Source organism: Chrysochloris asiatica, unplaced genomic scaffold, assembly GCF_000296735.1.
Source record: "Chrysochloris asiatica unplaced genomic scaffold, ChrAsi1.0 scaffold00052, whole genome shotgun sequence".
NCBI lineage: Eukaryota > Metazoa > Chordata > Mammalia > Afrosoricida > Chrysochloridae > Chrysochloris > Chrysochloris asiatica.
This window is the reverse complement of record NW_006408570.1, coordinates 4,426,016-4,441,939: the sequence shown is the minus strand read 5'-3', so window position 1 is coordinate 4,441,939 and position 15,924 is coordinate 4,426,016. Positions and strand designations below refer to the sequence as shown.

General features: G+C 42.3%; 1 protein-coding gene across 1 annotated transcript; it reads right to left on the bottom strand.

Annotated features, from left to right (window-relative positions):
- Positions 1–1,955: 1,955 nt before the first annotated feature.
- On the bottom strand, positions 1,956–6,160 carry FAM136A (family with sequence similarity 136, member A). Its single transcript, XM_006862917.1, has 3 exons — positions 6,044–6,160; positions 4,957–5,097; positions 1,956–2,186 (listed from the first exon to the last, which is right to left on the bottom strand). Exons 1-3 carry the CDS (start codon positions 6,128–6,130, stop codon positions 1,998–2,000), a joined length of 417 nt encoding a protein of 138 aa, XP_006862979.1. The 5' UTR covers positions 6,131–6,160; the 3' UTR covers positions 1,956–1,997.
- Between the last annotated feature and the right edge of the window lie 9,764 nt (positions 6,161–15,924).

Here is a 15,924-nt window from a genome sequence, read left to right as displayed (position 1 = left end):
TTGCTGATTCTAAGTAGGTGTGGTTCGCTACAATGAAAATTTATTCTTAATGTTCAGAATGGCTCTACTTTAATACCAATTATACTAAAGAACGTAGTTAAGCTCATTAAGTATTTTGTATTCTTTTGGTACTCAAAATCCTAGACATTCTTTTTTACATTAATGGACTTAAAGTCATTGTACAATGATAAAGAGTATTGCATCTGAACAATAGCACAAAATTACTGCTACTCTTATGGACAAGGAGCTCTGGTAGCGTAGTAGTTATGAATCGGGCTGCAAACAGCAAGGACAGCAGTTCGAAACTACCACCGGGAGATGAGGCTTTCTGCTCCCGTAAAGACTTACAGGATCACTGTACAGGGTCACTATGAGTTGGAACCGACTCCAGGGCACAAAACAACAACTCTTCTGGACATCTAAAGAAAACTCTTATTTCACACATTATAAGGAGAAGCACCTTGAAAAAATAATACAAGTCATTGCTTAGACATGAGGAAAGAAACACAAGAGTGTGGGAAAAATGAAAACTTTTAATTTAACTACTAGGAAAATATATCACAGCCTTGAAACAGCAAACAGACAGGCTACATTATCATTTCAAGTAGTAAGTTGGTAGAAAGGTGACCTTATCAAAATTAGGTGTCAGTGAAGTTGGAACACTGCATACCGCATAAGTGGTATTTGGTGAGGAGGAGCCGCTTCTGCTTTGCTTCCAAAGAGTCACAGCTCTCTCTAGCCCCTGAGTCACTTACTTTTTCTCCCTTGACTTTCATGTTGCTAACAAGGCTCTTATTGGTTAAATAAGCAGTTGGACTTGTTACCAGGAAAGAGTAATCACTAGAAAAGGACATTATGTTTGGTAGAGGAACCCCTCAGTGAGACAGAGTCTCAATGGTGTCAGCCATACCAGTGATCATGAAGATGGCACAGGTCTGGAGAACCTTGTGTTAGGTGATACATGCCAGGAGTTGGAGTCCACTTGATGCTAACTAACAACCAGAAGAATAAGTAAGCAATACTGGGGCTGGGCTTTCATTTTGTTCTGGTCTACGAAAAACTGCCTTTCCAAATCTAGTTCAACTTCCTTAACTAAGCAGCCAACAGTTTCTTTCACTGTTCATTTCCAGATACTGGTACATATCACAATCAAAACCCCCTTTTCCTTCAAGGGGAAGAGTGTCACTGCAAGACTGTCTACTGCACACAGCCCCAGGGTCACCATGATAGCCAGTGAGAAGGAAGCTCGACTGACTTCCTATATGCAGCGTGACACTGCCTCTCATGCCTCCACACTGAAGGATGCAACATTTAAAAATTTCAAGAAAAGTACAGTTTGACAGCCAGATGATGGCCAAGGAGCTTTTCCAAGTTCTTATCTATACCCTGTCTCCTAATGATATCAATTTCAGGTCCTTGTATCGAAAACACAACCAATCAAAACAAAGACTCAGATATCTGTTTATCCCACTTCTGAATTAGTGATCTTACAGATTTTGTTTTATAGTTTATGGAATATCAGATGGTGATACTTCTTGTAAACACAAGGCGGGCAACAAACAGACATACCTCTTTTCAAACTCTACCAGCTTATTGGTCGAGTTTGAAAACAACTCCAACCAGGCAGGTTGGAGGAGCCTGCCGGTCGGTGGTACCAGAATAGTAAAGAGAATCTGGTGCCTCGGAGGGCTCTGGTTTGGTAAAAGCAAGGGAGATACCTACTACTAGCATATGCACTTGCCACACACAATTTAGGCTTGAAATAACTATCTTGTGCTACCGCAAACCCAAATTTTAGCACCAGTTTTTCCCACTTTCCCTGCTATGGCTTCAAACTTATAAAAGAACCAGTATCTAGAACCAGGAGACATGTTCCTTAAACTTCCTGCCATCATAAATTTTTTCATTCATAAACTTCACTTTTAAAAACCCAAATTTCCTTTCTACATCTTATGTAGATTCCTGCCCTTATCCCCAATGACCACTGATGAAGACTTTTATTTTGCAATGGATGAGAGAGACTCTTTCATCTTCTTGGTCATGGATGGGATGAGATGCATGTGGTCGTCCACACATTTGGTCACACAGCTCTCCAGCTGCTGCTTCACCTGTAGCTCCTTACTCCCTGCATCCATTGAGTCTTTGGCTTTGTCGTTGCAATGCATGGTACAACGGGCTAGGCGGTCCTGTGGCAAGAAGGAAAAGGGTAGAGAAAGTTGAGAGGCTGCTTCCATTTATCAAGTGCTTTTCATGTGCCAAGTCCTCCTGTGCTGCAAGCTCAACATACGAGGTGACTTCAAAAAGTTCACGGAATTTAAAGATAATGGAATTTTTCCTGAACTCTTTGAAGTCCCTTCACACGTTATCTCGACCAATTAAAGAGACACATAGCGCATTTGAGATTCCTGGGTGGTTGGAATCTCTGGTCAATTGTTAACACACTTAGCTGTTAACCAAAAAGCTGGAAGTCTGAGTCCATCCAGAGGTGCCTCAGAAGAAAGGCCTGGCAATCTACTCCCAAAAAGTCAGTCCCTGAAAATCCTACGGAGCACATTTTTATTCTGGCACAGATGGGGTTGCTATGAGTTGGAGTTGATTGATGAAAACTTGTTTTTGCTTTATTTTCATAGTACGGTTATCCAAGATTAGGTAGGAGAGACCCTGGGTGGTGCAAATGGTTAAACACTCAGCTAGCTACTAACTGAAAGGTTAGTGGTTCGAATTCAGTCAAAGGTACCTGGAAGAATGATCCAGCAATCTTTTTTTCAAAATATCGTCCACTGAAAACCCTATAGAACACACACCTGGAATTCACTGGCAACTGGTTTAGTTTTACCCAAGACTATTGAAACTCACCAAAGAGCTTTGGTCCCCAGTCGGGTTGCTAACCTCAAGGTCAGCAGTTCAAAACTACCAGCTATTCCATGGGAGAAAGATGAGGCTTTCTACTTCCGTAAAGATTTACAGTCTCGGAAATCCTATCCAGAAAAAAAGCAACCCTATGAGTAGGACCTGAATCGATGTGGCACTTAACAACAACATTCTGACTGAAACAGAGTGGTGCCAGAAATGTCCAGACAAAGCAGAACCAGAAAGCAGATGAATGATGGAATAAACTATACACAGTGCTTGCAGGAGGCTAGTAGATACTGTGGCTTACGGTCCAAAACTACACCAAGATTTACAAAACATTTTGTTTCTTTAATGTTTGTCCATGCTATAGAAAAACTTAATTCAACAAATATTACTGTGCATCTGTCATGTGCCAGGCACTCTTCTAATGTTGAGAATGTTAAAGTAATGAGTAAAACAGTTCTTGCTCTCAAAGAACTTACATTTAATGAGGCAAGAGAGATAAAAATGTGTAGATGAAAGGTACTGAGGAAGCATATGGCTATAGAAATCTGGAGTTCATGTGCAAAGTGTCATCTAGAATGTGAATGTAGGAATTGTGAGCAGGCAGATTATACAGATACTGTTTAAGACTAGAGAAGTAGATAGAAAAAGTCCAAGGACTGCCTTGGACACTCCAATGCTCAGGGACTGGAGAGGAATCAGCAAAGGAGGCCAAGAAAGGATGGTCTGGAAGGGAGGAAGAAAACCAGGAAAGTGAGGTGTTATGGAGGCCAAGTTAACAAGTGTTTTAAAGAGGTGGGGATGCAGACAGGCCGAGTAAGATGCGGATTGAGAAATGGATTGGCCGATTTAGCATCATGGTGGCAAGTAGCAAAGCAGTTGTGGCACAGGAAAAGAGTGCAAGTCTGGCTGGAGAGGACTGTAGAGAATGGAAGGTCAAACTTCTATACAATATAAGAATCAAGTTTTCAAAGGGTCAATCTACAAATTTAGCTGTCAAGAAGAAAACAAAGGAACCCTTTGGAATTCTATGGTTTTGGAGAAATTACTCCTTTACAATGGTAGAAATTCTGAGGAATTCTGTACAGTAGAATGTAAAAATACATCATATTAAATATAATTTTCTTGTGTGTGGAATCTCAGGCTATGAAAGAATGGTTCAGAAATAGGCCTTTTCCCCAAGCGGTAGAAAAATATACTGAGAGGAAGAAGCAAATGAAATTGTGGATACCCTTCACTCCAGAGGAGGAAAAACAGAGCTATTTTAGTAACCTCGGAGGGGCTGGTGAACCAGGCATCACAGAGTCAATAACAGTAATGGTTCCTATCAACGACTGTTCCCTACTGATACAGAGGTTCCCTTTGGGTATAGCACTTAGGGACAGTCCTGGGTGGTAAGGATTTGCTCTAAGGTCACCTTTTCAGACTGCCCTAACCCAGCCTCTTGGCGAGCCAGCTATTATTTAAAAATATGCTTGTCAATTAGTATATGCTTTTACCACCACCACCAATTGCTGTTGAGTCGATTCAGTGTCATGGCGACCCCATATGTCAGAATAGAACTGTGCTCGCTACGGTTTTCAATGGCTGATTTTTCGGAGACAGTCAGTTACACCTTTCTTCCAAGGTACCTCTAGGTGGCCTTGAATTGTCTTTTTTGGTGCTGAAGGCAAAAAAGAGAAACAGAGAGAGAGAGAAAAAAAACAGAAGACTGTTGGTCATGAACATATTATCCTTTTACAACAGTGTTTCTAAGAGAAATTGTGGTTCAACTATTCAATTTCCAGGCCTTTCCCCCAAATTTCAAATCCCTTGAGAACTCTTGTCAGCCACATTAAGTTAGTTTCTAAGTGCCTTTGAGTCTGGCTCATAGTGACCCTGTCTAGAGTTTCTGAGGAGTAGCTGGTGAGTTTGAACCACCAATCTTGCAGTTCAAACTTACCTTGTGGTCCAGTACTTATCCTCCAGTGCCACACCATATATCCAGCACAAATCCAAGACATTAAAGCCAAGAATTTTAAACAAATGTTTGTCAATTGCAGAAAAAAAACAACATCAATGGTCTCCTAACCAGAGGCCTCCATTTAAGATGCTCCTCACCTGGAACCTCTCCAACTCACTGGTCACAAGGGCCTGTGCTTGAGCCAGCGGTGCATGGCAGCGTTCAATGCACTGGTGCACTTGTTGCATGGATGCCTGGCTGTCCTCACAACAGTTGGCACTACACCGGAACATGATGCCCTGGGGAGGCAGGGCAGAACTAGGTTAGGCAGGTAAGGCTAAGGGGACACAGATTGACACTTCCCTTTCCATTTTCTGTTTTTGCATCCTTTTATTAATATTGTTAAGTACCATGGAGTCGGTTCCGACTCATAACCCTGTACAGGGTTTCCAAGGCTGCAAATCTTTACGAGAGCAGAAAGTCTCATCTTTCTCCCGCAGAACATCTGCTAGTTTCGAACAGCCGACTTTAAGGTTAGCAGCCCGATTCGTATCCATTACGCTACCAGAGATCCTTACTAATAGACACTACAATCTTAAAATCACGAAAAATTATCCTCGGTGCCTAGTTAAGGCTTTTATAACCTTCTAGTGGCTGGTTCATTGACACTTGTTGCATCTATGGCTGAGAGTGGATCAGGTGAAGCCAAGTTATGAAAACCAGGTACCTGTACCACACCCAGATAAGAGGTCAGTATTTAGGGGGTAAAAGCAGATCATCATAGAGACCAGCGCTGCGTGATGAAAAGTTCGCTGCAACCGAACTAGGAAAGACCTATCAGGGAAGCTGGGCGCTTCCGCCTTTCCGGTCTCTCACCTTGGCGGTGTCCTTTCTGAGCATCGGCTGCAGAAAGGGTAGTGTAGGAAAGGAGGATAAGGGAAACGAACGCCTCACACTAGGGGTTTCCTAACTCTGGCCTATGGGCACCCTTTCGCTCAATCTGGATTAGGTGGAAAATGGCCGTGCGCAGGACGAGGGTTGCACTGGTTTCATCTGATCAGCAAAAGCTCCAGAAGTCTTTTGGTGAGGCGTGTTCTCGAGCGTGCCGCGGTGACCCCAGGGACGTCCTGGCCGGGATCTGCGGGGAGGGGAACGGCGAGTGGGCCTCGCGAGGCGACTGCGGGAATGGTCCGGCAATCCAGGCCCGAGGGAAGGGGATCCCAGGTTCAGCTCCCGCCCCGCTACCTGCATCTTCCGGATGTTCTCTCTCTCCAGACTCTTCACCATGGTGTCAACTGCCTCTTGCACACGGAGCTGCTGCAGCTCCGCCATGGTGACCCCGCGCTGCGGCCCTCAGCGCCGGCGCCCACATGGACTGGAGCTCACGGACCCGCCCCCTCACCGCCGCTTCCCCGGCGCCACTGCCGCGCAAGTCGTCCTTCCCGGAACCACGTTGCCGCCTGGCGTTCGACTGGAGTCAGTGCACTCCCAGCGGCCGCGGGCCTCAACCCGCCCTCCGGATTTTAGGGGCCTGTAGCAAGAGGTCTGTAGCGAGCACTGCTCCCTCCCTCTCTCCTTAATTATCAATTATATATAGACTGAAAAATGCTCAGATTTTAGGACTACACTTTGCTTTCTGTAACTATAGATTACATTTTCCTTTTCTAGATTTATACTAAGGCGCTCTGGGAGCGTAGTGGTTACAAATCAGGCTGCTAACCTCAAGGTCAGCAGTTCGAAATAGATTTACAGCCTTGGAAACACTGTACAGGGCCGCTATGATGCCGAACCGACTCCAGAGCACATAAGCACCACCACCAGATTTATATTGTTTGTTCCGACTCAGCGACCCTGTATAGGGTTTCCATGGAGCAATTGTTGTGTATGAACTGCAGACCTTGTGGTTCGCAGTTCAGTGTTGATCCTACGGCGCCACACCAGGAGTCTCTCTCTCTCTATTTATTTATTCAATATGTATTCATAATGTGATTGAGCCATGAGGTTCTTTCCTTTTAGTTGCTAAGTAGTAGTCCATTGCATAAACATATCACTTTTTATTCATTCATTTGAGTAATTTCTAGCTATTAGCTACTATATACATAAAGCAGTGACTATTGAACACCTTTCTGCATGTCTCTTGTCGACATAGATTTTCCTTTCTCTTGGGTAAATATCTAGAAGTGGAAATGCTGGATACTGGTGTGGCACTGTAGGATAAGCACTGGATCATTAACTGCAAGGCTGGCGGTTCTAAATCAATGCCTTTGTTGTTGTTGTTAAGTGTCTCCTTGAGTTGGCTGCGACTCATAGCGAACCTGTATAGGGTTTCCAAGGAGTGGCTAGTGAGTTTGAACTGCCACCTTGTGGTTCAAACCGACCTCGTGGTGGAGCGCCTATCCTATAGCACAACACCGGAAATCCTATACAAGGTCACATGAGTTGGAACAGACTTGATGGCACTCAACAACAGGGTAGTATGTGCATATGTTTATTAGCCTCAAAGGCAATGAAGGGATTACAAATATTTAATCAATTATGAAGCATTATTATATTAGCAGTGACGAGCTGTTTTTGAACTGGTCGCTTTAGAATTGCTATCTCATCTTACTCCCCCTTTACTATCCTGTGCATTCACTGTCAAACACATAGTGATGGCCTGCTAATACCAGCAGTGCTCTGTGACAAGGACTGGGTACTGAGGAAGAATCTGTGGAGAAGGGGAGAGGCAAATATACGCAGTGTTGGAAGAGCTGTACTGTAGGTGGTGACCAGGGCCCACAAAAAGGACTTGAGCAGTTTGGTGCCTTAGAAAGCTTTCTTAGAGGAGGCGAAACTTGAATTGAGTGTTTGAAGAGGAGTTGGTGTATGTCTAGCATATCAGAGAGGGTGAAGAGAATTGTATGCCAGGCACAAGGAGCTACTGAGAGCAAAACAGTGTGAATGAGCTAGAAGCTTTGGGGAAGCCAAGCGGTGGAGTGGAAAAGGAGAATGGGGAATGGGCAGGAAAGGGCAAGGGGTTCTTTCTGTAAGCGGTCTGAGGTGATCCCACAGAATGATTCGCTACTCCTTTGACCAAGAAAATTATGCAAATCAAGAGGTTCAAATCTTTGAATTTTAATAAAACCTGCGAAACTGTCCAGGCCATCAAGGGTATGCATATCTGAAGAGCCACCAATTACCTGAAAGATGTCACGTTGCAGAACCAGTGTGTGCTGTTCTGGCGTTACAATGGTTGGGTTAATAGTGGGGTTGGACAAAGAGTCGGTGGTCCAAAAAGAGTGCTGAGTTTTTGCTATGTATTCTTGAAAATGCAGAGCATAATATTGATCTTAAGGGTTTAGATGTAGATTCTTTAGTCATTGAGCACAAAGTGAACTAAATCCCTAAGATGTGCCTCAGTACTTACAGAGCTATGGTTAGATCAACCCCTATGTGAGCTCGTCCTGCTATAAGGAGATGATTCTTACTGAAAAGGAACAAATTGTTCCTAATCCAGAAGAGGAGTTTACACAGAAGAAAAATATATTTTTGAAGAAACTGAAGAAACAAAAATTAAAATGCAAACAAAAGTTAAAAAAAAAAAGGATAGGCCCTATCACTGAAATTTAGGCATTTGCTGTGTTTTGGGCACTAGATGGCAGTATAATCCTGATTTGAGGTTTTGAGGCTGTTTCACTCAATCAATGGCTTTTCAAAGTTGTGTTCCTTCAGCATCAGGGCCTTGTGAACCCCAAGTGCTGGTTGTTGTTGTTAGCTGCTGTAAACCCCTGACTCATGGCGACCCCAAGCACAATGGAATGAAATGTTGTTTTTGTGCCATACCCATGATTGGTTGCAGATCTGACTTTTATGTTCCAAAGAATTTTCTTTTTTCCAAAGGGTTTTCATTGGCTGAATTTTAGAATGGCTTTTTTTCTAATCTAATCTGCAAGTGATGGTCAAATATCCTGTCAAACTGCTTGTACTTGGCTGCTAATTAAAAGGAGGTTCGAGTCTACCCAGAGGCCTCTCAGAAGAAACGCTTGGAGATCTGCTTCTGAAAGTTCACAGCCTTTGAAAACCCTATGCTGTGCAGCTCTACTCTAAAACACATGGGGTCACATGAGTTGGAATTGACTCATAGCAGGCTTTTTTTGGTTTGTTTAGTCTTCTCTGATGTTATGAAATTAAAAAAAAACTTCTTTTGTTGTGAATTGAGTGAAAACTTACAAAGCAGATCATCAGTTTTACATTCAACAAATCATAGATCTGTTTCATTTCAATGATTGCAATCCCTTTCATGTAACGTCTGTGTCCCCACTTTCTCCTGTGATTCTTGTTTCCTTTCAGCCTTCTTTCCCAATGCTTCTGAATGTTGTGCTTAGGTAAATCCTGTCCTTTTGGTCTTGAATGATTGACCATTATATGGTGTGCTTACCTCATTAGTGTTATTGTCCCCCCATGTGTACCTACCTACAGGATCGGGCAGTGTTTCGTTCTGTTGTGCATAAGGTCACTATGAGTAGGTATCGACTCAATGACACCTAACAAACTGCTTTTCTGGAAATTGAGTCATGAGGGTGAGTTCAATTTCAGAATTTCAGACCTGAAGGGTGACCAATGGTCATTCTCTTTCTGTCTAGTCAACCTGACCTTTTTTCTTTTTTTTAAGTTTTGAGTTTTGTTTCACATTTTCTCCTACTGTTTCCAGGAACTTTTAATGTGATCCCTATCAGAGCAGTTAGTAGTGGCAGCTGGACACCATTTAGTTTTTCTGGTCTCAGAGTTGTGGAGATTGATGTTCGCATGGTCCATTAATCCATTGGACTAATTGATTCCAAGCATCTTCAATTTTCATCACGTTTTTTTCCTCTGCACAGGGAGAGACCTATAATTATATCTTAGATGTTCACTCATAAGCGTTTAAGATCCCAATTGCTACTAACCAAAGTTGTTCTGACTCGTAGTGACCCTGTATAGCATTGCCAAGGAGCTGCTGGTGGGTTTGAACTGCTAACCTTGTGGTCTGCAGTCCAGGGCTGATCCTACAGCACCACATCAGGAGTCCAAAGTAAGATAGAAAATATTGTCTTTGTGGACCCTGTTATGTCAGCTGACCATGGTGTCACCTGAGACTATTGTCCCGAGCCTTCAACCCAGCAACTCATTCCCTCAAGGTGTTTGGTAATATCTAAGTAGTTTTTATAAATTTTTCTCTATATGCTCTACCACATTCATGGATCTATGTTTGCAGCAAAGGTAAATACTCATGTACAAATAGCTTGTCAAATCTTTATTTGTGAGTAGACTCCCACTCTTCCTCCCCTATCCATTCAGCCTGTGTCTCTGTCCATGTATCTACCCGTAGATCATTGTTATTGCAGGATTGTATATATAACAGTATTGATCTCTATTCCTTTAACTCTAGCTCTCCTCTTTCCCTACCGTCATCATTCTTCTGCAAACCTCCCTCTTGTTGTGTATTGCCTTCCCCATAACCCAAGTTAACACATGTCTGTCCTCTAGTCAGTGAATTATTCTCCCATGCCTCCCACCCCTGGTAACCATCAAATAATGTTTCTTTTAGTATGAAAACCTTTTCTTGGCTTTTAACAATGAGTGTTGTGAAGTGCCATCAAGTCGATTCTGACCCATAGCGACCCTGTATAGGGTTTCCAAGAAACAGTTGGTGACCTTGAACAGCCAACCTTGCAGTTCAAACGACTTTGCAGTCTGGTGCATTATCCCATAGTGCCACACCAGGTCTCCTTTAACAATAGTAACCTCATACAATAGTTGTCCTTTTGTGATTGACTCATTTCACTCAGCGTAATATCCTCCAGGTTCATTCTTGTTATGAGGAGTTTTGCACATTCAAGCAGATGGGTTCTTTATTTTAGCTCCTAAGAAACTACTGTTCAAGGTCGTCCTATACACTTTGAACTCAATGAGAGGTGGCTTTTAACAGTGCTGGAACCATCATGGCAGCAGCTCTTGTTATGATGTGCCAGGTACTGTTTTAAGTGTTTTATACTATTTTTTTCTCAGTTTATTCTTACAACAATTCTGTGCTATGAGTATTTTGGTATCCACTTTGCTCCCAGTAAGGGCAGAAAATTGAAGCTTTGGAAGGTGAAGTCACTTAGCTAAGGTTGCACTGTTAGAAACTGGTGGAGTCAGAATTTCAACCCAGATAGGCTGACTCAAGGTTGTAAATGTAAGAAATCTCTTTGTCATGACTGAATGTAAGTGTTTATATTTAAGTTTCTATAGTCCATGGCATGGCACTGTAGGATAAGCACTGGACTGCTGACTGCAAGGTTGGCAGTTCAAACCTACCAACTACTTATTAGAAACCCTGTACAGGGTCACTTTGAGTTGGAACTAACTGGACAGCACTTAACAACAACAACAACATAGTCCATGGGAGTTCTTTCTCGCTTCATAGCACAACGTGAAACCCCTCATTTTGAAATCTCAAAGTGAACCTCTCTAACAGTTCCTGCTTGGAGGAAGAGTCCAGGTCCTTGAATAATGCAGCCTGCTTAGTTTATGCATGCAAAACGAATAGTCCTTTGGTTATTGTTGTTAGATGCCATCAAGTTTGTTCCAACTCAGTGACCTTATTTATGTACAGCAGAATGGAACACGCCTGGTCCTGTGCCATCCTCACAATTGTTGCTATGTTTAAGCCCATTGTTTCATGCAGCCATTTTGTCAATCGATCTCTTCAAAGATCTTCCTCTCTTTCACTGACCTCTATTTTACCAAGCCTGAAATCTTTCAGGGACTGAGCTCCCCTTGATAACATGCCATAGCATACAAGGTGAAGTCTCTTCATCTGCACTTCTAAGGAACCTTCTGTCTGTACTTCTTTTAAGACAGATTTGTTCATTCTTCTGGAAGCCCATGGTATATTCAGTATTCTTTGCCAACACCAAAATTAAAAGGCATCAATTCTTCTTCAGTCTTTCTTATTCATTTTATAGCATGTTTCAGTGTTTCTTTTTTGTTGATGCTGCATGTATTAGTATTTCATTTATTTTTATGGGTGAATAATTTATCTGTTGTATGGATATAACACATTTTGTTTTTCTATTTATCTGTTGATGGACACTTCCGTTGTTTCTGTCTTTTGACTGTTGTGAATAGATGCTGTAATTAATGAATTCTTATTGTTGTTAAGTGCTGCTGAGTCAGTTCTGACCCAAGGAGACCCTGTATAGGGTTTCTGAGGAGCCACTGGTGAGCTTGAACTGCCGACCTTGAGGTTCAAACTGACTTTGCAGTCCAGTGCTGTAGCCCACAGCGCCACACCAGAATTCCAATAAATAAATATTGGTATACAAATATCTGTTTGGATAAAACTTTGATTAAAAAGATGGGTCCAAGTTCTCAGAGGAAATATGGTTAAAAATTAAGCTTATAAAAGCTAAACAAATACTGTAATGAAGATCACAAAGACCCCAGAAGTTTCAATATTTTGGTTTTCAGCAAATTCGCTGAAACAGAAGTAAGTGTAGTTGGGAGTTTATACTAAAAACATTCACTTGAGTAAACATTTCTTGTTTCCTAGTAGCAGAAGGAAGTCAAACTGATTTGTGAAAGCATTTAAAAATTATTATTATTGTTGGTGTATGTGGTAGGGTAACATTTTGAAATAGTAACTGAAGTTTTCCCTTCATATGTTGTACTCCTTGCCTCAGGGAAAGAATAACACAGCACAGTACAGAGAAAAAGGGAATCACTTCTGATTTTTTGAGTCAAAATTCTGGAGGAAGAACAGAACAGACTTGCAGAGATGAGAGATAGATAATGGAGAATATGGGAGGAGAAAGACAAAACTTTCTACCCCTAAAGCTATATTGCTGTTGTTGTTAAGTGCTGTTTGAGTCCTAGTTGGCTCATAGTGACCCTGTATAGGGTTTCCGACAAGTGGCTGGTGAATTTGAAATGCTGACCTTGCGGTTCGAACTGACCTTGGAGTCCAGTACATTAACCTGCAACACCACAGCAGGATTCCTAAGGTTAGATCAAGGTCCCTAATATAGGGGACAACCACTTGTCTGTCAGTTTGTCATAGTGTACTGCTTTGTGTGTGGCTGTGATGCTGGAAGCTATGCCACTGATATTTGAAATACCAGCAATATCTGTCACCTATGGTGGACAGATTTAAGTGGAGTTTCCAGACTAAGACAGACTAGGAAGAAGGAGAGGTGGTCTACTTTTGAATGATTAGCCACTAAAAACCTTAAGAATAGCAGCTAAACTCTGTCAGATATAGTACCAGAAGATGAGCCTCTCAGGTTGGAAGGCACTCAAAATATGACTGAGGAAGAGCTGCTTCCTCAAAGTAGAGTCACCCTTAATGATATGGATGGAGAAAGGTTTTTGGCTCTTCATTTGCTGATGTGGCACAACTCAAAATAATAAGAAAGAGCTGCAAACTTCCATTAATAATCAGAATGTGAAATATATGAAGTGTGAATCTAGGAAAATTGAAATGGAACACATAAAGATCAATATGTTAGACATTAATGAGTTGAAATAGACTGGTGTTGGCCATTTTGATTTGGACAGTCATATGGAACTCTGATAAGGAGCTCTGGTAGCGTAGTGGTTACGAATCGGGCTGCGAACCTTAAGGTCAGCGGTTCGAAACTACCAGCTACTCTGCGGGAGAAAGATGAGGCTTTCTACTCCCGTAAAGATTTACACCCTCGGAAACCCTGTACAGGGTCGCTATGGGTCGGAATCGACTCGATGGCACTTAACAACAACAACAAGGAGCTCTGATGGGATAGTGGTTACAAATCAGGCTGCTAACCTCAGGGTCAGCAGTTCGAAACTACCAGCTATTCCGCCGAAGAAAGATGAGGCTTTCTGCTCCCATAAAGATTTACAGCCTTGGAAACCCTGTACAGGGTCGCTATGAGTCGGGACTGACTCCACGGCACATAACAACAACAACGGTTTACTATGTTAGGAATGACGAACTGAATAGGAATGACACCATGCATAATCTTGAAATGCATAATCAGAAAGAGCAGTTCAAGATCTATCTTGAAGTACAGTTCTCTCTCTGATAGATTAATATCCATATGCTTACAAGGAAGGCCAGTTAAGATCACCATTATTCAAATTTATTCACCAACCACTAAAGCTATTGCTGTTGTTAAGTGCTGTCAAGTTGGTTCCGACACACAGCAATCTTGTATAGGGTTTCCGAGGCTTTGAATCATTGCGGGAGCCGAAAGCCTTATCTGTTTCCCTTGGAATGGCTGGTGGACTCAAATCACCGACCTTGTGGTTCGCAATCCAGTGTTTATCCTACAGGATCACTAACGCTAATGATGATGAAGTTAAATTCTACCAACTTCTTCAGTCTGAAAGTGATCAAATGTGCAATAAAAATATACTGATAATTACTGGTGATTGGAATATGAACATTAGAGATAAAGAGGAAGGATCTATAATTGGAAATATGGCCTTGGTGACAAAAATTATGCTGGAGATGGCATTATAGAATTTTGCAAGGTAAATGATTTATTCATTGCAAATACTATTTTCAGTAACACAAATGGCAACGATTGCACCTGATGGAATATACAGGACTCAGATTGACTACATCTGTGGGAAGAAGTGACGTAGAATCTTCATATCATCAGCCAAAACAAGACCGGCGGCTGATTGGAACAGATCATCAATTACTCATACGCATGTTCAGGCTGAAGCTGAAGAAAACGAAAACAAGTCCACGAGAGCTAAAGTATGACTCTGAGTATATCCTATCTGAACTTCAGAGGAAAGGTTAGAGAAGTGGATTGAGTTCTTGCTGGGAGGAGAAGCTGAGCAGGGACAGTGAGAGAGGAGACTGACTGGTGAATGGCTGACCAGATGTGGTGTGACCATCTTGAACTTTTGTGAGCAGCTTTGGCAACAGAAGGTGACTGGCAGAGCAGATTCACACAGGTGACAGGAAAGGTGTGATTCCTTATTTTTACACATGCTCCCTTAGTGACCAGAGGTGTGGCCATCTCATACCTTCATCCACCCGCAACAAAGACCCTCCTCTCTGGGAGTTTGGGTCAGTGTGAGGCAGGGGCCAGCTGTGTTGCTTTGCTGCCTGGATGCAGGCAGGTTGGGCTCTAGATCTACAGAATCTGCAGTGCCACCCGTCTAGAAGTGATCTAGGAGAAACCCTCATAACCAGCCCCAGCTGCCTGTGTTCCTAATAGACATTGGAATCAGGTGCATCAAAGGTCTCCCTGAAGTACTTTTGGATTGAGTGCCCTGAGCATAGCTAACACCCAGGTGTATAGGAACTCCATCTAGGGCCAGGACCTCTGCTATAACATCCCTCCCTCCTGCATCCACCTCATGAACTTCTTGGCTGACAGGAGCCCCTTAGAGTTTTCTCTTCTCTGGGTCCAACAACTACACTGGCTTTTTCATTGGGTTTTTTGTTTATTCCTTTTTTTGTTGTTGTTTCATTCTTTTTGTTTCTCCTTCTTTTCTCTTTCCATTCCCCTGAATTTAATCCTTTCTGATTTTGTTTTCCTTTTCTTCTGTTACTAATTTCCCTTCTACTTCTTTTTTCTTTCCTTTTGATCTTTCTTTACTACTCTCTACTCTCTCTTTTCATCTTCCCCCAATTGGGTTTTTCCAAGTGTGTGTGTGTTTAATTTATTTAAATTTTATCCTTTTATTTTCTCTTCTATAGCTCCTGAAAGTGAAAAGGACTTAAAATATTTACTAATGAAGATCAAAGAGCACAGACTTGGATATGGATTGTACCTCAATGTAAAGAAAACAAAAATCCTCATAAACAAAGAAAACAAAAGACACATGGGTCAGTGGAACAGAACTGAGAACGCAGATGTAAATCCAATGGAGTCCTGGTGTGGCACAGTGGGTTAATGTGCTGGACTGCAAAGTCATTTTGAATTGCAAGGTAGACGGTTCAAGCTCACCAGGTCTTCCTTGGAAACCCTATACAGGGTCGTTATGGGTTGGAACTGACTCAATGACACTCAACAACAATAATGGTTAGTTGGGGAGCATACTAGCTCCATACAATAAACACTGTACTGAGAACCACAGTGTCCTTGGTTCCAGCCGACCAGGCACTCCACAGGAGAAAGATA

Bases quoted from the DNA above. Each gene is read 5' to 3' on its own strand.
- FAM136A (XM_006862917.1), bottom strand. From the start codon at position 6,130: ATGGCGGAGCTGCAGCAGCTCCGTGTGCAAGAGGCAGTTGACACCATG. The intron at 5,098-6,043 runs GTAGCGGGGCGG...CTGCCTCCCCAG, and splicing joins AGAACATCCGGAAGATGCAG to GGCATCATGTTCCGGTGTAG. The intron at 2,187-4,956 runs GTGAGGAGCATC...TTCTTGCCACAG, and splicing joins GTGAGTTGGAGAGGTTCCAG to GACCGCCTAGCCCGTTGTAC.